The following is a 13,584-nucleotide window of genomic DNA, read 5'->3' as shown; positions in this document are numbered from 1 at the left end:
CAACTCCAATGATGAAATGAATCCTAATCAGAAGGCTGCACGTTCATTACAAGTAAAACGCAAATCAAAATAACTAATTTTAAATAGAGAAACAAGTACATTTCAGTCAATTACAATAGCATTTATGTGATTCAGTAAAAAAAAAAGAAGAAGCTAATTTAGTACAATTGATTAAAAAAAAAAACTCTACACCTCACTGTTAAAATGAATTGTTTTGTAATATACAAAATAAAGGAGACCAAGATCAAAATTATTTTATGACTTCTTCTGTTTTCATGTGACCTAGAAAAGATATTTGTGTCCCTCTTGGTGCCCTGCAGGGGTGCTGGCAGTGTTGCCAGATCGGGCGGATTTTCGCCCAATTTGACTTCTTTTGAACACAGTGGGCTGGAAAAAATAGCTTTGGGCGGGTTGCTAAAATTTGGGCTGTTTTTCATAACATTGGTGGGTTTTAAGAAAGGATCATAGGAAAATATACAATGACAACTATTACAATAGCTGTCATTGTATGGCAGAAAAGTAAGAACTTGCACACATATATATATTTTTTTAATGTAGAGAATGTGTTAAACTTGACATCATCAATCAGTGATTGTCATTTGTTAATCAACGGTCCCTGTGAAGCGATATTGATCAACAACAATTGTAAACACCCCAAATGGGGTTAAGAGTTCAACTTAGCTACAAGGCCTTTACTGTTGTTAAGCTATAACTGTGTCCAAATTCAGGGGCTGCATCCTTCAGACTTGATGTTGAGAGACAGCATCATGCTATAGGGGAACATACAAAAAAATATACAAAAAGGAATGGGTGCTGATCCGGAGCTAAAATCGTCACGTGTTTGTGAACTAGACACGACTATGTTTGGCCCTTAACCTGTATGCCAAACCCCCCCCAAAATATTGCCCTTAAAAAAACATGGAGGCTCAACCTAGCTTGAATGGTCGATAAATTTGTCCAACCGCCCAACCTTAGGTGCAACTAACAATTATTTAGTTTTTGATTTGATTAATCTGTGGGCTGCACGGTGATGCAGTTGGTAGCACTGTTGCCTTGCAGCAAAAAGGTCCTGGGTTTGATTCCCGGCCGGGGGTCTTTCTGCATGGAGTTTGCATGTTCTCCCCGTGCATGCGTGGGTTCTCACCGGGTACGCCGGCTTCCTCCCACAGTCCAAAGACATGCCTGTTAGGCATTAATTGGTCACTCTAAATTGCCCTTAGGTGTATGAATGAGTGTGTGTGTGTGGTTGTTTGTGTGTTACCCTGCGATAGACTGGCGACTTGTCCAGGGTGTACCCCGCCTCTCACCCATAGACTGCTGGAGATAGGCACCAGCTCCCCCACGACCTGCTATGGAATAAGCGGTAGAAGATGACTGAATGATTAATCTGTCAACTATTTTTTGGATTAATTGATTAATAATCGGATAGCAAAATGTGCTTATAGGAGATTTTTTACAGATTTTGAATCAGGTGAAGATACAACTTTGTCATGAGAAGTTCTGGATAGAGCATATTTACCAACAGAAAAGGGTTTTTCATCTTAAATGCCAAATGTATACATTGTTTGTACTATTTTTAATTTATTACTGCTCTAAGTGGGTTGTTCTTTCAGCAAATGGCATGTTTTAGTGTCTGTTTACTCCAGTTAACGATTATTCGATTACTAGATTAGTTGACGATTATTTCAATAATCAATTAATCATAATTATTATTTATCGAGATGGGCGAGTTTTACGTTGTGTTTGGGCTGGAAACAGTCAAATCTGGCAACCCTGGCATTAAAGTAGTACCTGTTTCCGGTGCACGTTATACTCTGGCCGGGCTGCCTTTTTGTCAGCAGTCCTGTTCAAAACTTCACATCTTTCCTCAAATTTTTGCTAGCAGTTGCCTGGTATATTTATATACCAGCAACATTTGGATTTTTGAAAGCTGGACTTTTCTGCACAACTGATTAAAAGACTAGACTGAACCTGCTGTGCTTGGTGTGAAATCATTAAAAAGATTAAACAAGGACAATAACCTCTGAATGTTTTTACTTATCATCATGCCATGATTTATGTCACAGCAGGTTCCTCAGAGGTCAAGCCTATGGCGAAATTGTAGCATTGTGAGAACAAATTGCAATGTATGGAATATGATCTGAATATGACTGTCTGATTATATTTTATTGTTAGAAATTGAATTGTTCTGTACTGAGTTTATACCGAACTGGATTCAAATATGACCCGTAAAGGGATGCTATTTATAATCTGGCACTATTTTAACAAACTGAGTGGAACTAAAGTTCAATTAGATGTGTATATTACATCTAGTATGCTTTCAAAAGTAGGTATTATTTCATATCTGAGGAATTTTTCCATACCAGGAAGATTAATGTCAAAACATGAACTTGAGTTGGTTAATTATGCTTTCATGTATTCTTTTCTTAAAACTCGATAGGATCAGTCCTTGTTGCGCCAGGAATGAGCTTCCTTTTTTTTTTAAGTGAAATATCTTTATTTTCTTGTAGTATGCTACGGAAGTGCTGTGTCTAATACAGGGGGGTTATAGCACCCCCTAGCGGTGCCCTGTAGCCGCCAGGTACTATTTTCCTTTACGTATTCAAGTGAAAATACTCACAAATTCCTGCAACTTAAGCTCAAGGTGAAATCGGAGGTCCTTTTTATGTGAAAAGATACTATTTTTCAAAAATGTTGGGCTTGCTTTCAAATAATTCTTCTGCTCATTGGAGTCAGAACAAACCCTAGCGGAAATATTTGATTAGGGTTTGAAATCTTAATAAACTTTCAGCTTAATTTGTATGCGATCCTATTATCCTAGATAGGTTTAAATAAAATAAAAACTCTAACAAGCCTCAGTCTTTCCTCTGTCCAATTTAAAGAATCGTTTTACACTTAAAACTGCATTTCTGAAAGTAAATGAATACTTAAGTTATCTTGAATCGATGTTGAATCAAGCGAAAAGCTAAAGCAGCCTAAAAGTTTAAATTTCCATTAAGCAAAAAATACGGCATGCACATAACAAAATGAGAAATATGGTATATACTGTATATTTAATTTCAACTTGAAACATCACTTGAGACATTTTCCAGACTTACAAAGATAGAAAATGTGGAAACTTTGGAATAAAAGGTTGATCTTATCACCAGTAAGCACTGACTGTAATGTTGCAGCAGTTGTAGTAATTAATATCAGACAAAAACTATCAAAAATAAGTTTAATATATGACAGTTTCTTTTTTCTGCATGCAGCACGTCTTTCATAGCTCAAAGCAAATATCAGTTCATGACACATGACTTCATTAAAAAAAAAAAAACATAAAAATCATCCATGCCCCCTAACGCACACACACTAAAAACATGTAAATACATATACACAAAAAGGTGATTGTGACATTAGGTCATTTATAGATATGTAAACAATGCATGAAAACCCAAGCTATTGACTACACATCCTTGTTTAATCAAACCAGATGCTTTAAAAATAAACTTTATATTTGAATAGCCAAATACATCACTAACTGAATGCTAAAAGCAAGGCCCCAGAACAACCTGTCATACACCCTTTTCCACTCAAGGTTTAGATGTATCAATAATGAACCAACCATGGAAATATCCACAGCTCTGAGCAAACTTCCTGGTAGGCACATGCACGTTTCTATAATCATGGGCCCATTGGCAACACCTAGAGGGTATGTTGATTAACTGTTTTTGGTGTGTAAATTATTGTATGCACCAGAGACACATAGTGAGCAATACATCAATCTGTTTTTATTTACACAGGTGGATATTAAATCATGCCAAGGTGATGCAGATACTGCCTTTAAACAATGGCTTTATTTTTATTAATATCCTAAAATATTGCAAATGAAAGTTTATATTTAGAAAGAACTTGGCCCAGGATGATGACGAGCTTATTAGCAGCATTATGTTTCTAAGGGCGATGTTGTTGGAACTGTGCTGTAGCATCGGCTATACATGGCTGACAGCTTTTTTGTACTGAAATATTGTGAAGAACTTAATGACACTTAATAACAGTTTTGGGTGTCCTCTCTCATTACTTTTGCATAACAGGTTCAACCATTCAGTCAGACAACCCATAGGAAAAATGGATGAGTCAGAGTGTCAGAGGAAAACAACTTTTTATAAGAGTAATGTATTTATGTAATTAAACAAATGCTTAGCGTAAAAACTCACAAGGTGTCAGTGACTGCACACTTCAGAGAAATCAACTGTGCCTACAAACCTTTACGTCAACTGGCAGCATGTTGGATAGGGCTGTCTCACAGAACAAAGTGCAACAAAGTGTGAGCCAAATTTAGAAACATGCAAATTCAAGCATTACTAAAAGTGTAAATAAAAGAAATTAAAATACATTATCAAAGTTTTCAAGCATCCATATAAACTGTGCTTTTTCAAGTAAAAACGACAAAGTTAAAATTATTTCTTTAAATCTAAACTCCTGCCCATCCTTCTGATTTTGTACATGCAAACAGGAGAACTTCTAGTTAGTGGCATAGTCAGTGGGGCCAGTGGGGAGTAACATAGGTCACCCCAATTGCCACATCTGTAAATAATTTTGTAATGGTTTTCATTTTGTAAAAAGAAAAAAATATGTATATATTTTTTAAATAAAACTACTGAAAATACTTATAGGCTGTGAAACTTTAAACGATCATTTCTAGTCAGTCTAAAATATAAATTACCGTAGTGAAAACAAAACAAAAGACAAATTATCTATGATAGGCTTTTTTGTAGTTCCTATATTATAGTAATAGTACATCACAACATTTTGCAAAGGCATTCATTGATTGTGATTTTGGTGTGCCATCCTGAGAGTTTTTATGGCCATATGGGAGACAACCAATTATTTCCTGTATACAAGTTTCTCTTGTTTGACCGGTTTACTCTGCCAAACCTACTGCGTTCCCCCATCATCTTCTTGTTTTGTTCCAGTTGTTGTTTTTCAAATATTTCTCCTTTCTGCTCTTCACACACCTCTTAAATCTTTTGGACGACAAAAAGGGTGGTGAGCACACCAGCTAGGAAAATTGCTGCCACTTGCCATGTGGGAGTGCCAAAGTGGGAATAAATTCCCTCCTACAAAAGCACACATGAATATAATGAACCGTCTTTTTAAGAGCAAAACTCAACAACTTCAATTAGTGATGTGCTCAAAAGTAATATGGTAGTGAGCTCCTTACCCAGCCTCCTTGCTCCTTTATCCAGTTGATCACCTTATCCCGGAAATAGTCTATGGTCCAGGTGATTATGTCTCTGATGATGTCAAAGATTCTGTTCTCATGTACCTGGCCAGATGTGTGGAAAAGATGATCAAATCGATTGTATTTAGTTCAGTTTAATTTAACACATTTGCCTGAACATAAGTCAACAAAAATACAAATCATCAAATAATATTTCTAAAATTGCAAGTAAAACTCAAAGTGGAAAAATAAATAGCTTTAATGCTAAAATGTACTGCTGGAATATTTTCCTACTACAGGAAAAGAGACTAAATGCTCCACTTACTTTCATGACAAGTAGACAGGCAAACCAGAACACAGAAACCACCCTGCCCCAGCTGATTTTACCATCTGAAAACAGTGCACAGACGACTTTCAGGAACACTTCTTTTGTGGGAATGATTGATGGGTCGTTTGTTAGCCTAAGGAAAAAACATTAATATTGGGTTTAGGATCAAGATAATAAATTCCAATACTAGTTTTAAAAATGCTATATTTGTGTTTGAATTAGAGCTACAGCCCTACCAAAAGGTATCATCACCTTCTTAGCCCTCCATCTCCATCCACTTGATCTCCTATGTCCTGTAGAGCCTGAGAGACTTTATGCTGACGTGGGTTAAGGAGCTTCATTGCATTCAGCACTTCCTGGTTCATGATAGCATCACCGAATCCATGTCGTTGAAGCCACCTACAGATGAAACTGCAAGAGGGTGGTGGTGGGTGTAGATCATGCAAACAGGATAAGACATATTGCTAGTTACAGTTTGTGAAGTTGTTTAAAAAGATCAAGTAGCTGTATCAAAACGTTTAATCAAACCAGCGCTTTTAAAAAAAAGTTGTTTTTTTAATTTAAACAGTAAACTACCTGCCTCATGGCTGGTCCTAATGCAAATTTTTTATATGCTCAAGACTGCTTCGATCTCCACTAAATGGTGCACCCTAAACTTATAACGCTATATGCACTGGGACCTGCCCTGATCCACATTTTCATGAGTCTTAATAGAAAGAACGGCCTAAAAGAAAAAGCTTAAAAGATTTTTTGGACCATTTCCTGATGTTATCCAGAACTGAACGTTTAATCTTGTACTTTGCATGCACCAAGGCTACTTGACCCACACCTGTATTACAGTATAAATAAAAGTCCCAATTAGTCAAGGGACACAGATTTCTCTGTGCACTGAGTTCTTTTTGTCATGGTCTAGGTTTTCGCTGAGGTAACGTGGCTATCAGGAAACAAGAGACTTTCCGTATTATGTCCTTGCATGAATGCGTGACAAATCCTCAAGTAATTTTACCAAAGACGGATATATTCTCAACACAAATCCCCCACAGTTGTTCTACTCATTATAACACTTGGAAATGCCTTACCCGTGAGAACCAAAACAGTAAACATATCCATGTTCAAAACCATTCTCAAAATCGTTCAACGACAGCATACTAAGCTTGATACAATAACTATTTAAAATCACAGCTACACAATAATGACTCAGTGGCCTAGATTTCATTTATAAAGGAAAAAGTAGATCACAGAGACACTCGAGCAGTCTATTTTATGAATAAGATGTGTCAAGTCCGTCTGCCTGGCAATAACCAGGAATCCAACGGGAGCTGGAATTACTGTACATGACACATCAAATCAGAGGAAACACAACCAAGCGACCAAAAAAATTATAAATTACTGTAATGTTTTAGAAAAAAGTAATTTGCAACAGTAGAATCACAGTTCTGGGCATCCTAATTTTTTGTGTAATCATAGAAAACTCAGTGACTTACTTCTTTAACAACAGAGATAGCTCTTCCACTATAAGATCTTTAAAACTTCCTGAAAGACAAAAATCAGACATGAGATACATTATCCAAACGACCACACAGCTGATTTAAAGTCAAACTCAAGTTTGAATTAAAAGTGAAACTGAAACTACAGTTTACGGTTAATTAAACAAGTTAAAAAAACTTATTTTTTCAGTGACAGTCAAGTTGACTGTCAATACATATGTCCTTACTGGTTTAACTTATATATCTGACTTGTTTCTACATTTAAACGCAACATTACTACACAATACGTTAAAAGCTAATTAAGTAGACTTAAAATCTAACTTAAATCGATTGACAAATTGTCGGTTTTGGGTTTTTTTTCCATCCAGCACTGGGAATACTGTCAGAAAATATTTTATTCTAAAGAAGCCTTTAAAAAAGCTTCTACCTCGACCCCCTCCTTCTCCTCCCGATGCCATCTTCGGCCCTGTCCCAATATCCGCACTTCCACCCTTGTGTCCCTGAATTACGCGTTCCCGTTGATGGGTTCGAGTGCGTAGTGCGTAGCCCCGCCCCCTTTGTGCCCCACATCCGCTAATATATATATACGTTCGTATATTACCCACAATTCACTGCTGCAGATGACGTTCTGAGCAAAAACCAATCACAGCCATCAACGTAACCAGCCATCAAATCAGAATAATAAGAACTGCGTAAACTTTAGACAGCAAGCCGACAAATATATTTTTTTACTGGTTTTCCAGGCTAAACATTGTTAGATACCACTGGGTTCAGAGTGACTCTGGGCAGTCAGTAGGTCATAACACTGAAGTGACCTTTCAAACAAACACTGAGTCTGGTGTATGAGCCTCCGTCGCTTCCTGCACTTTCTTCTCCTCAAAACAATTGCTTGATGCAGTTTGAAATAGTTTTTTTTTTAGCAGCGGAAGACTGTGAAAACAGCGCTGGTTCCCTCCCTTTTTGATGTTGCAGTTACGGTGCAGGGATTGCAAGTCGATGACGTAACCCCTACTGTTCCAATTCTCCAATTTTGCAGCTTGTAACCTGCCCCCGCTATGTATTTATGTGTCCCCTATCCTGTATAACTCTCTTTGCTGTTACTCTGTGGTTACTCTTTGCAACAACACTACTGGCCTTTTCCCAATTTATTGGAATGTGCATATTGCAAAAAGTTAAAAAAAACAACAAAAAAAACAACAAAAAGTAAATAATATTTGGTCACCCTGCTGAATACATCTATTTGCAGTGTTCAAAAAGATGTTTTAATGCCAAGAGATCTGTTCATATAGAAAAAATCTTCCAGTACGTAAAGTCTCTTAAGGTTTGTCACAATTGCACCTTTAATTTAAATGGGTGAAATAAGAAATAAATGATTACATAGCAGTAAAAACAAACACATCGAGCTCAGCACATTGTTAAAACAGGTCGTTAAGTTGGAAACAATATGTTAAATCATGGGCTGTATGATATGTAAACCGTTTGGGAATCTTTTCAAAAATAATTTTAATTTTTTTATAATTTTGTCACATATAAAATCACAACTTCAAATCTCAAAGTAGGCCACATTAAGATTTATTTCCATTTAAAACCTGTTGTTTTTGTAATATTTCTTGGATTTCTGCTTATAGATACTAGATTTTACACTTTTTGTTTATGTCGTACATGTACTTGTTGTCTTCCGCTTTATCCGTGACCGGGTTGCGGGGGCAGCAGACTCAGTAGAGACACCCAGACATCCCTCTCCCCAGACACCTCCAACTCCTCCGGGGGGGGAGCCTAAGACATTCCCAGGCCAGCCGAGAGACATAGTCCCTCCAGCGTGTCCTTGGCCGTTCCTTGGGCCTCCTCTAGGTGGGATGTGCCTGGAACTCCTCAAGAGGAAGGCATCCAGGAGGCATCCGGTATAGATGCCCAAGCCACCTCAACTGGCTCCTCTCGGTGTGGGGAGCAGCGGCTCTACTCCGAGCTCCTCCTGGATGGCCGAGCTCCTCACCCTATCTCTAAGGGAGGAAGCTCATTTCAGGCGCTTGTATCCGGGATCTCGTTCTTTTGGTTATGACTCAAAGTTCATGACCATAGATGAGGTTGGAACGTAGACCGACTGGTAAATCAAGAGCTTTGCTTTTCAGCTCAGTTCTCTTTTCACCACAACGGACCAGCACAGGGTCCCAATTACTGCGGCAGCCGCACCGATCCATCTGTCCATCTTCCCCCCAATTCTCCCCTCACTCGTGAACAAGCCCCAAGATACTTGTACTCCTCCACTTGAGAAAGGAACTACCCTCCAACCTGAAGAGGACAAGCTACTCTTTTCCGGACGAGAACCATGGCCTCGAACTTGGAGGAGCTGATCTTCATCCCAGCCGCTTCACACACGTCTGCAAATCGCCCCAGTGCATACTGTAGGTCTTGGCTAGAGAGGGCCAGCAGGACCACATCATCTGTAAAAATAAGGGACGAAATCCACTGGTACCCAAACTAGTAGCCCTTCGGCCCTTGGCTGGGCCTAGAAATCCTGTCCATAAAAGTTATGAACAGGACTGGTGACAAAGGGCAGCCCTGCCGGAGTCCAACTTGCACCGGGAACAGGTCCGACTTTGTGCCGGCAATGCGGACCAAACACAGAGACCGGATGGCCCCTAATAAAGGGCCCCCAAATCCGTATTCCTGGAGCACCCCCACAGGGCACCACAAGGGACATAGTCGAATGCCTTCTCCAGGTCCACAAAATACATGTGGACCGGTTGGGCAAACTCCCATGAACCCCTGAGTACCGTGCAGAGGGTGTAGAGCTGGTCCAGTGTTCCACGGCTGGGACGAAAACCAAATTGCTCCTCCTGAAGCCGAGGTTTGACTATCGGCAGGACTCTCATCTCCAATACCCTGGCACAGGCCTTACCAGGGAGGCTGAGGAGTGTGATCCCCCTATAATTGGAACACACCCTCTGGCCATTCTTCTTAAGAAGGGGTACCACCACCCCACCCTGCAGTCCAGAGGCACTGTTCCCAACCGCCACGCAATGTTGAAGAAGCATGTCAACCAAGACAGCCCCAACATGCCCCAAGCTTGGCCTCACGGCACCCGTCAGTCACCTCGGGAGTCCCACAAGCCAACCACAGCTGAAAAGACTCCTTCTCCAGAGTCTTCGAGTGTCCAAAACATTCGGCTGAAGGTCTGATGACAACACAACAAAGTCGATCATCGACATGGTGTTCATTATGGACAATCCGTGACTAGCACAGAAGTCCAATAACGAAACCCCACTCGGATTCAGATCGGGGAGGCCATTCCTCCTGGTCACGCCTCTCCAGGTGTCACTGTTGTTTAAGTCGTCCATTAAAAAAAACATAATTCACTCACGAATACAATCATGGGAAATAAAATAAACAATAATGGCGGTTAAACATCGCAATATAATTTAAAAATATAGACATTTCAAAGCTTTATTTTGTGTTTCTAATCAATTTACGCAGCTTTTTATTTTGCGCAGTTTAGCTGAAACGTAACTTCCTGCGTTCCGTCCTCTTCCGCCCATTGCGCGCATGCTCAGGCCTCTTCACGACTCGGCAGGCAAAGATGGCGGATGCTCAGGTATGTAGTTGAAGACGGCGTGGTGAATTTAAATCGATTTATATGCATTTTAACAAAGTTAACTGCCACATAAAATGACACAAACGGCACAGTATTGACCTTAGTTATGCAACAAAGCCATTTATAATAAAATCTACGAGTTTACAATTGATATTTGCTGTCGGTCTGCATACCCTCGTGTAATGCTATACTAGCCGGAATGCTAGCTTTGTTAGGCCAATGAGTTGGTTATGGTCAATAGTTACAGTTACCATCTTAAATGTTTTAAATTCTCAGTTATACTGCTTCTATCATTATATATTATATGGTATTTTCCACTAAAGCGGTTGGCTGTGGCAATCTTTGCAGAAACAGGAAGCCGATTTGTGCTAATTTAGTTTAGCCGTTTGTAGATATGCAAAGTAAATGTGGCTGGTGTTCGTTGCGTCATTTAAATCCTATAAATGTGTCCTTTTTCTGCAGACCGAGAGGGCTTATCAGAAACAGCCCACAATCTTCCAGAACAAGAAACGCGTTCTGGCTGTTGATGGTGGCAAGGAGGGCAAAGAGAAGATCCCCCGCTACCACAAGAGTGTCGGGCTTGGCTTCAAAACTCCAAGAGAGGCAATTAACCTACTCTGAACTTGTTCAAATCTGTAATATTTCTTAACGATTATAATTTGCAAATGATGCTTTTTCTCACGATGGTCTTCCAAACCTGTCGGGTTCTGACGACAATGCCTTTTGGCAACAACACTGATGCAAACAGTTATTTTTATTATATTTTTGGTGGTTGTGAGGAGGTCACTGAATGATTACTGCACTAATAACTTTCTTTTTTTTTCTATTTCCAGGCAATTGAAGGCACGTACATTGATAAGAAATGTCCCTTCACTGGAAATGTCTCCATCCGTGGCCGTATCCTCTCGGGTAAAAATATTTTTGAGTGAACCGGCACACATACCTAAGTTGGCCAGAATGTTTAAGGAGTTGTATATCCAAACAAATAATATATCTGGAAGGAGCGATACAAATTACATACATTTTTAGCATTTGGTCGTAAAAAATCTTGGAATGTTCTAACTTTTTATGGGTTAGAATAAAGGTCTGTTAATTGACTTGTATTAGCCATTTTATATAGCTGAAAGGTTGCTATTGTCAGGAAATTTTAACACAACATTTAAACACAATGACAGAATATTCTGCCATAAAATGTACTTTCAGCTTCCATTTTCTTGCAAGCAAACATTCAAGCTAAATTCTTAAAGACCAAATTCTTTTTGGATTAATTTGAGCATTTGCATAACTAAAAGATCAGTTCATTTTTTAAATTTAGCTTACGCTTCAAAGTATTATCTTAGCGATTGTTTGGTTAATTGAAAATATTTTACATGTCTTCAGGTAAATAAAGCATGGTTATATCACAGTAAAACCTTAACTGAAACCAATGGCAATTTTGCCGACATTAATTAGGTAGAAAGTGGACAATGAAGGGTTCTGGATATGTTTAGGTTAAATAATTGATTAAACTGCAATCTTGTGTTTGGTTGGACAACCCAGCCGATTAACCTGCAATCAAGTAATTGCAGGTTAAATGTTTTTTGGTCTCATAAACCTGTATTGGCTTCACAAAACAGTGTTGCTTAACTTAAGGCTCAGAATGTTTCTGGGATACAGTCTACCTTTTAAAGCTACAGCTGTAGGATGGAGTTTGTACAAAGACTTCACCTTTGTCATTATCCTACAAATGATGCTTTTTCTCACGATGGTCTTCCAAGCCCATCTGGGTTCTGACGACAATGCCTATTGGCAACACTGATGTAGTTTAATGACAAAAGTGAAAATGGTCATTTCTCCAGAGTGGGGACTTAACTGAGGTCTACATTGTCGGCACAAATTTTAAGTTCTGCGTTTGTGTTCCAAAGGTGTGGTGACCAAAATGAAGATGCAGAGGACCATTGTTATCAGACGTGACTACCTGCATTACATCCGCAAGTACAACCGCTTTGAGAAAAGGCACAAGAACCTCTCTGTTCATCTGTCACCATGCTTCAGGTAACACACCTTTTACGTTCTCACTTTTAACATTTAAAGCTTAAGAAAGGTTATGTGACTTTTGGTTTCCCCATTTGATTTTAACAGTTATTTGTTTTAATATTGTTGCTTATAGTGAAACCCCTGAAAAGTCTTCTAGTTGTCTACAGACAGCATTGTTAATACACAGGGCATGTTCGTCTAAATGCTAATGCTGTGCAAACAATCCAGATTTACTGCAAATGATGCTTTTTCTCACGATGGTCTTCCAAGCTCAAGAAGCTCTGACGACATTGCCTTTGGCAAACGCTGATGCAGTTTTATTTCATGCCCTTGCAGGTGGTACCATTGATCTGTTATGTTAAACATGTGTCCTGGCCTGAACATTTCTTTTGACTTTTTTTGTACAGAGACGTCACAGTTGGAGACATTGTGACTGTTGGAGAGTGCCGACCCCTCAGCAAGACTGTGAGGTTCAACGTCCTCAAAGTGACCAAGGCTGCTGGAGCCAAGAAACAGTTCCAGAAGTTTTAGGCGTGACTATGAACAGGATGGCCACTGACCAACTTGTCTCACTGTCTAATAAAGAAAATCTTGTTTAAAGTGTGTTCTCTGCTGCCTTAATTTAGTCTTGGACTTTTAGTGTGACCTTATTGTTTTTGTTTTATTGCCAAAGGAAGAATAGAAATTGAATGGATCAATAACATGTTTCTGCAGAGCTTGGTGAGTTGTGGGAATAAATTTGATCATTTGAGTAAGGCGTGCTGGACTAGGGATACAATATAAAACATGCAGGAAGATGAGCCACCGATTTAAAGCAATGTTTTTCACACTAAATTGAATAAAATGAAACTGATGTCACTCAATTGAAGACAAAAGACTACCAAAAAGCCAAGCATATATATATATATTGTACATGGTGAAAATAGGTGTAGACTTTTGCACTAGCTTGTCTACCCTT

General features: G+C 39.0%; 2 protein-coding genes and 3 non-coding genes across 5 annotated transcripts; 4 read left to right on the top strand and 1 right to left on the bottom strand.

The window, feature by feature from the left end:
- Positions 1 to 3,034: 3,034 nt before the first annotated feature.
- Positions 3,035 to 7,563, bottom strand: LOC124863494 (apoptosis regulator BAX-like). The gene is made up of 6 exons (XM_047357882.1): positions 7,446 to 7,563; positions 7,016 to 7,064; positions 5,784 to 5,942; positions 5,529 to 5,664; positions 5,204 to 5,308; positions 3,035 to 5,099 (listed from the first exon to the last, which is right to left on the bottom strand). The coding sequence occupies exons 1-6, from the start codon at positions 7,474 to 7,476 to the stop codon at positions 5,001 to 5,003; spliced, it is 579 nt and encodes a 192-aa protein (XP_047213838.1). The 5' UTR covers positions 7,477 to 7,563; the 3' UTR covers positions 3,035 to 5,000.
- A 2,980-nt stretch (positions 7,564 to 10,543) lies between these two features.
- LOC124863495 (40S ribosomal protein S11) lies at positions 10,544 to 13,226 on the top strand. The gene is made up of 5 exons (XM_047357883.1): positions 10,544 to 10,610; positions 11,073 to 11,213; positions 11,444 to 11,519; positions 12,515 to 12,644; positions 13,034 to 13,226. Exons 1-5 carry the CDS (start codon positions 10,596 to 10,598, stop codon positions 13,155 to 13,157), a joined length of 486 nt encoding a protein of 161 aa, XP_047213839.1. The 5' UTR covers positions 10,544 to 10,595; the 3' UTR covers positions 13,158 to 13,226.
- LOC124863624 lies at positions 11,271 to 11,358 on the top strand. The gene has a single exon (XR_007037180.1). It is a non-coding gene; the product is annotated as a small nucleolar RNA SNORD35 (small nucleolar RNA).
- On the top strand, positions 12,332 to 12,417 carry LOC124863623. The gene has a single exon (XR_007037179.1). It is a non-coding gene; the product is annotated as a small nucleolar RNA SNORD35 (small nucleolar RNA).
- LOC124863625 lies at positions 12,861 to 12,945 on the top strand. The gene has a single exon (XR_007037181.1). It is a non-coding gene; the product is annotated as a small nucleolar RNA SNORD35 (small nucleolar RNA).
- Positions 13,227 to 13,584: the final 358 nt, after the last annotated feature.

Source organism: Girardinichthys multiradiatus, chromosome X (genome assembly GCF_021462225.1).
Source record: "Girardinichthys multiradiatus isolate DD_20200921_A chromosome X, DD_fGirMul_XY1, whole genome shotgun sequence".
Lineage (NCBI taxonomy): Eukaryota > Metazoa > Chordata > Actinopteri > Cyprinodontiformes > Goodeidae > Girardinichthys > Girardinichthys multiradiatus.
Note: the sequence above shows the minus strand (reverse complement) of the source record. Positions and strands in the feature narration are given on the sequence as shown.

Bases quoted from the DNA above. Each gene is read 5' to 3' on its own strand.
- LOC124863494 (XM_047357882.1), bottom strand. From the start codon at position 7,476: ATGGCATCGGGAGGAGAAGGAGGGGGTCGAG. The intron at 5,665-5,783 runs GTGATGATACCT...TTTTTTCCTTAG, and splicing joins GGAGATGGAGGGCTAAGAAG to GCTAACAAACGACCCATCAA. The intron at 5,100-5,203 runs GTAAGGAGCTCA...GTGCTTTTGTAG, and splicing joins TAAAGGAGCAAGGAGGCTGG to GAGGGAATTTATTCCCACTT.
- LOC124863495 (XM_047357883.1), top strand. The intron at 11,520-12,514 runs GTAAAAATATTT...TGTGTTCCAAAG, and splicing joins CCGTGGCCGTATCCTCTCGG to GTGTGGTGACCAAAATGAAG. The intron at 12,645-13,033 runs GTAACACACCTT...TTTTTTGTACAG, and splicing joins CATCTGTCACCATGCTTCAG to AGACGTCACAGTTGGAGACA.